This window comes from Carassius gibelio, chromosome B23, assembly GCF_023724105.1.
Source record: "Carassius gibelio isolate Cgi1373 ecotype wild population from Czech Republic chromosome B23, carGib1.2-hapl.c, whole genome shotgun sequence".
Taxonomy (NCBI): Eukaryota; Metazoa; Chordata; class Actinopteri; order Cypriniformes; family Cyprinidae; genus Carassius; species Carassius gibelio.
The window spans coordinates 25,382,442-25,389,732 of NC_068418.1; the positions used below are offsets into that span (position 1 = coordinate 25,382,442).

A 7,291-nucleotide genomic window follows, 5' to 3' on the forward strand; every position below is an offset into this window, starting at 1 on the left:
TGCAACATTTTGTATTTGTAATTCAATTATTGTTTGTAGTAACTTAATATCACATTTTAATCATGCTGATATTTGGAGAAAAACTGAAATGGCACTCTTTGTGTGATATTGATTAACTACGTAAAATTATATAAATATATACATTTTCTAACCCCCATATCTTGAATTTTGTGATCATTCATAAATGCATTTGAATACACTGAATAATTCAGTGAAAGAACGCACTCAAAATGCACACGCGCACTAGTATGACTTCATCATGTAACTTCACATTAGCCTAGATGCGTGCACTTTTTAGGTACGATTTGTTTAGTTTTTGAATATACTATATTCTATATACTGAAATTGCTAAATAAATATATCTATCAGCACCTTTTATTTAAGTACATAAAAAATACTGGAGTAATATTTTATTATAGCCTGCGTATCTGTACTTTTACTCAAGTACTTGATTTGTGTACTTCGTCCACCACTGTCAAAAATACATTAAAAACAACAGCATTTATTTGAAATGCAATAGTTTCTGTAACATTATAAATGTCTATACTGTCAGTTTTGTTCAATGTAATGCATTCTTGATTATATAATAATAAATGATAATATAGTTATTATGCAAAACTTGGTATTGTATCACTACAACAAAACATTAATCAGTTTTAACATATTAAGTTGCTGTCATTTCTCTGTTTCAGATTCAACAGTAGCAGGAGGTGAGCTTGACTCTGCACAACACAGGCTTCATTTATTTGATTAAAAATACATTAAAAACAACAGCGTTTATTTGAAAGGAAATAGTTTCTGTAACATTATACATTTCTTCACTGTCACCTGTGACCGAATGACGACTTCAATGACTGTCACTTGATCAGACTATTCATTAATTAACCCATTAAACCTTTTAATTATAAACTTAGAACCACTACAACAGATCTCTGTGTGTTTTTGACAGGTGTCATCATTTTGGTCCTCTTCTTGCTCATGATTGGTTTCCTGCTTGGCCTTTTGTATTATTTGAGAAAGAAAACAAGGGTAAGATTTGATACATTGTTTAAATTTGTACAATTATGATCTGTGACAAACCCTAGTGTACGCTGTCTTCTGACTAGAATCACCTTCTTACCATAAGTAGGGAAATTGAGTACATTTCCTTCATTTAAATTAATTTTATTGATATTGAATCAATTAAATCACACATCAAAGAGTGCCACGGTGTCATTTACTGGCATTTTGAATTCTTACCATTTTCGAATTTAATCCTGTATTGCATTTTATTAAATAAAAAATGTATGAATAAAATTGAACAAAAATAGTTTATTTTAATATTGTTTACTATTTTTTTATAATTGATTCACTAAACGACTTCATTTAAATAGGGTCACACTATAATTTAGAAAATTATTTTGTTGTTTTGAAATTCTAATTTTTTTTATTTTTATTAATAAATGAATTTAAATTTAACTAATAGAAAATGTAACAAATTTTAATTTATCTTTTTTTTCATTTATTTACCCACCTACATTTCACGAGCTTTAAATACTCTTTAGGTAATATGAATTATTATTATTATTATTATTATTATTATTGAATTGCTTAAATCACTAACATCAAAGAGGATAACACTGTCATTTAATCTATAAATAAAAACAATATTACAAAAATAGTGTATTTCTATTGATTCACTAACCCACTTCAATTAAATAGGCTCACACTATAATTTCTTGTTTTGAAATTCTATTTTTATCAAATAAAAATGTTAATAGATCAATTATAATTTAACTGAAAATGTAACTAATTTTAATTTATCAAATTATTTTTTTTTCATTTATTTATCCACCTACTTTTCTCATGCTTTAAATACTCTTTAGTCATTTCTTGCAGTTTTCGTACAATTTGCTTTTTTTTTTTTACTGTATCCTGTATCGCACTATATAAAATAAAACATTTAATTAAATTATGAAATGAAACAACATTTAACATACTTGCATGTATATTTCTTTGGGGGGGCTTTTGCATACTCTCTCTCTCTCTCTCTCACACACACACACACACACACACACTCACACACTTAGTCTAATGTGATCTACTGTATTCTAATTGCATCATTCCTGCATTGTGATTGTAGAGTTACTCATTTGATCTGACTCGTGTGGACGTAGCTGCCAATGATTACGTTGACACCCCGCTCAGAAACGACCAACAAGGCATAAGCTATGAACAAACTAACAAAGGCAAGTGTGAATGTGAATGTCTGATCAGAAACCTGTAAATCTTCCTGTAGGTTTTGATTAATCTCTCGCTATGTCTTCCTGCTCAGATCTGTCTGTGTGTGCGGACTACGTACAAGAGGACAAGTCAGAGGAGAAGACTGATCCCAAAGCAAATGGGTCTTGTGGAGAGAAAACTGAAGAAGCATCCACTAATGACAACGGTAAAGCTTTTTCCAAACAGTAGCATTTTTACATCTGTCATTATAAGCAAGCTCTCAAATAGCTTTATAACTGAAAGCCTTCTCTTGATGGTTGCTGTCTTCACTGAGAGGGAAATGAATGAGATGTAAAAGCTCACTTTGTTGTGTTCAGTATTGGTGATGATCTTCCCGTCTGTTATCTTAAAGATTATCAGAATGTTCCAGAAGAAAATAGTTTCTCTTCAAACTCGAGCTTGTCTCCACCAATGAAGGACGAGGATTTTAACCTGTGCCTGAATCTGCTCGGAGGCGAATCTGATTTAAACGATTTGACCGAAGCTGAAGCCACCGATACGACGCAAAACGAAAACAACAATAATTTCAGCAATGCCGGTCAGTAGAACCAAAAGAAAGTAATTGTAGAATGATTTTTGGTCTATGCATGTGTGATGTTGTGAGTTTACAGTGTCACTTTGTGTTTATGTGTGTATTACAGGGCAGGGAGCAGCAGAAGATATCTTCACTGAAATCAGTCTAGATGAGCCAAACTAACATGCATAGTGTGTGTTTCCAATGCAGCAGTCAAGATCTCCGGTGTCTGGTGTCTAGATTCAAACTAAATCTGTTCAAGATGCCTTGATCCGGACTCTATGAGTGCAAAAGCATCCTTCAAGTTCTGTTCATCTACTGTTAAAGGAGACTGTATACTGTACATAAAAAAATAACATTGAATCATTGGTTGAAGTTTATGTAAAAAATCTAATGCTTTATAAAATAATTTGTGGCTATATTAAAGTTAATAAAATAGACCGCTGTTATCCTCAACCATCTCCTATATTGGTCAATAAACAGTAATCCCATAACCAGTGTTTTTGGGTCATGCATTGCAAGTATAGCAAGCTATTAATATGATTACTTTTTAAAGTAACTGCCAAAGTAATGCATTACATTTAAGTTACAAAAAAAAAAAAAAGTATATGAGTTAGTTTACTCATCTCACCTGCACAAAAACAGATTCAGTATTCCTCAAAATGAACAAAAACAGAGAAAAGCAGAATATTACACAACTCTGCAATGATTAAATGTCAACACAAATATCCTTTATGTATTTAATAATACATGTTTTCATGCTATTGTTGATCAAGCAGACTGATGGTGATGCACAGAGGAGGACTGTTGAATAAAATCATTATTTTATGCTTCATAAAATTCATAAAAGCTTCATAAAATTACAGTTGAACCACTGAAGTCACATGGATTATTTTACCAATGTCCTACGTTTCTGGGTTTGGGAACGTTACAGTTGTGTAATTGTCTACGCAAAGGTCAGAAAGCTCTCAGATTTCATCAAAAATATCTTAGTTTGTGTTTTTAAGTTGAACGAGGGTTTTACAGGCTTGTAACGACATGAGGGTAGTGCTTTAAGTGGGCCGGTAAGCACCTGTACCCAGTACCGCCACTACCAAATATAGCTCTTGAGCGTACCACCACCTCTCCGTGCGCCCAGAACCTGCTTTTAGCTTACCGGTACGCTCATTTGGACATCTGTTTTAATAGAGGTTTTAATCCTTTCCCTTCGCTGCCGCTTTTCAGAGCGCCCTTCACAATGCATGCTTCCTAATTCTTCCTAGTTCGGAGTATGGAGCGTGAAGCATTTGAAGCAGTTTGGGAGTTCGGAGCGGGATAACGAATCATTTGAGTCAGTTCGGGAGTTCGGAGCGGGTTCGCGAATCATTTGAGTCAGTTTGGGGATCGCGAATCATTTGAATCAGTTCTGGAGTTCGGAGCGGCTTCGCGGATCATTTGAATCAATTCGAGAGTTCGGAGCGGGTTCTCGAATCATTTGAGTCAGTTTGGGGATCGCAAATCATTTGAATCACTTCGGGAGTTCTGAGCGGCATCGCGGATCATTTGAATCAATTCGAGAGTTCGGAGCGGGTTCGCGAATCATTTGAGTCAGTTCGGGAGTTCGGAGCGGGTTCGCGAATCATTTGAGTCAGTTTGGGGATCGCGAATCATTTGAATCAGTTCTGGAGTTCGGAGCGGCTTCGCGGATCATTTGAATCAATTCGAGAGTTCGGAGCGGGTTCTCGAATCATTTGAGTCAGTTTGGGGATCGCAAATCATTTGAATCACTTCGGGAGTTCTGAGCGGCATCGCGGATCATTTGAATCAATTCGAGAGTTCGGAGCGGGTTCGCGAATCATTTGAGTCAGTTTAGGAGTTCGGAGCGGGATCGCGATTCATTTGAGTCAGTTTGGGGATCGCAAATCATTTGAATCACTTCGGGAGTTCTGAGCGGCATCGCGGATCATTTGAATCAATTCGAGAGTTCGGAGCGGGTACGCGAATCATTTGAGTCAGTTTAGGAGTTCGGAGCGGGATCGCGATTCTTTTGAGTCAGTTTGGGGATCGCAAATCATTTGAATCACTTCGGGAGTTCTGAGCGGCATCGCGGATCATTTGAATCAATTCGAGAGTTCGGAGCGGGTTCGCGAATCATTTGAGTCAATTTGAGGATCGCAAATCATTTGAATCACTTCGGGAGTTCGGAAAGGCTTCGCGGATCATTTGAGTCAGTTTGGGGAACGCTAATCATTTGAATCAGTTCAGGAGTTCGTATCCACAAACTAATAAAATGATTTATTATTAAGGTTCCCTGTTTACTGCTGTATATAAAACCCCTTCAATATAGTTGTTGTTACCTCAGGGGATGAGGGGAGACATCAAAAAGGCCACTTAAAGCACTGATGACACCGGCACCTCTTTTAGGCCACTTAAAGCACTGCATGAGGGTGAGTTAATTAATTACAGAATATTCATTTTTGGGTGAACTTTCAGTTGAAAGCGCATATCGCGAATCATTTGATTTAGATTTGAACTTCGGAGCAGGTTTGCGAATCATTTCTTGAGTCGAGTCATTTGTGATGCATGCTCCAAAAACTCAATCTGAAATGAGTGAATCATTATTCAGATCAGGACTTCGAAGCAAGGGATCTGAAATTCGTGAATCGTTTTATTTGGATCTTCGGAGCTCGGGTCGCGACTCTTTTTTTATTATCTTTCTTTTTAATTAAACAGTACAAAACATCAAACCAATAACGCACTACAGTTATAAAAACTAAACAATTGGGTAAAAAATAAGAAAAAAGTGTAGATGCAAATAAAACCATGGTAAAGGTGTAGTAACAATATTTTACCACTTGTATAAGCACAGTAATACCATGGTTAAACTATGTTTTTGTAGTAAATCAGTTTAATAACAGACACTAGGTGCCCTTTGAATTTCTCTTTGCTTATTAGTCAGAGCCAGACCAATCACTGATGTCCTATAAAAGCTACATTTAACTTAAATAATGAAGTATTACATAAATTAATTAAACACACACACAATAACTTAAACTGAACGATTAGGTATTTCCCTTTAGAAAAGTGGATTTATATCAGTGTTCTTTTGATTTTAGGCCTGGCTCACTGCTCAGGTTTCCAACTGGCCAAGCAGCAACAGGAAAGAAGCATAGAGTGCAGAAAATGAGACACTGGTGAAGATTACAAAATGTCGAGCTTTTTGATGCACTCTGTAAAATGGTGATTTTTATGTGGGCTTGTGTCCTATTTGTTGATGCTGCCCTTACCACTGCATTTATTTTTAACTAGTTCTCCTACACTCACCAGTTTGTGTCTTTCATTCATGTGCACCAGAACTGTTGTGTGTAAATGTCAATGCAATCGGTTGTGGATTCCCTAATGTGCATGAGGGACATTACAAAGGATGTCTAAATATAGCTGGGGAAACTCCCCTGAACACAGTTTAAGAGAGCACTAGAACAGGACAGCTTTTCCTCTGAACACGATCTTGAATGTCTACATCAATGGAACAGATGACACTTTTCTTCATCAGAATGGAAATAGTGTGAGACAGCGCTCTCTGCTGGAGATAATGAACTGACTGCACTGATTCAGATTTAATCAACATTTAAATTCAGATTGAATCACAGGAATAATAAATGACATTTTTCAATATATATATATATATATATATATATATATATATATATATATATATATATATATATATATATATATATATATATATATATATATATTTTTTTTTTTGTAAAGATATTTCTCCATTTTACGGTTTTGACTTTTTAATTGATTAAATAAATAATAATTCAAATATGCAATTTTTTCGAATGCACTAAAGGAAGTGCTGTCAAACATTTAATCACGATTAATCACATCCAAAGTTATTGTAAAAAATTTACATAATATGTGTGTGTGTGTGTGTGTGTACGTGTACTGTGAATTAATACATACAAATACACACACATACATGTATATATTTTTTTAAATTACAAATACCATAAATACATAAATATACATATATTTTACATATAAACATAATGAAATATAATCATGCATGTGTGTGTATTTATATGCATAATAAATATACAAAGACACACATTCTTTTATTTCAAACTTAAAATGATTTAATATAGTTTTTTTTTAAACTTATTTTCTCCTTTTATTAACTAAAAGCAGATGTTAAAATGTTTGTTCAATTTTGGTCCGACAATAAACTAATATATTTTCTCGTATGCATCCATGCATTACTTGGATTAATAGCTTTACTTTTCTTCTTCTTCTTCTTCTTCTTCTTCTTCTTCTTCTTCTACTTCTTATTCGTTTTTTAATTGGCAGCTCGCAATCACAAATTGTGCATTACCGCTTACTGGATTCAACATCTCTTTTAACGTTACTTGCTGCTCACAGTTTTTTTAAATTTCATTGATTAACTTCTCTCCTCCATATAGCTTTACTTCTCTCTCTTTCTCTCTCTAATTAGTTTCATTCACTACATGAATTTCACGACGCTCCCTT

The 7,291-nt window shown here is 34.3% G+C and overlaps 1 protein-coding gene across 1 annotated transcript; it reads left to right on the forward strand.

Annotated features, from left to right (window-relative positions):
- The first annotated feature begins 346 nt into the window (after nt 1–346).
- On the forward strand, nt 347–3,270 carry LOC128012156 (uncharacterized). Its single transcript, XM_052595208.1, has 6 exons — nt 347–710; nt 950–1,029; nt 2,123–2,228; nt 2,315–2,428; nt 2,615–2,800; nt 2,904–3,270. The coding sequence occupies exons 1-6, from the start codon at nt 611–613 to the stop codon at nt 2,957–2,959; spliced, it is 642 nt and encodes a 213-aa protein (XP_052451168.1). The 5' UTR covers nt 347–610; the 3' UTR covers nt 2,960–3,270.
- Nucleotides 3,271–7,291: the final 4,021 nt, after the last annotated feature.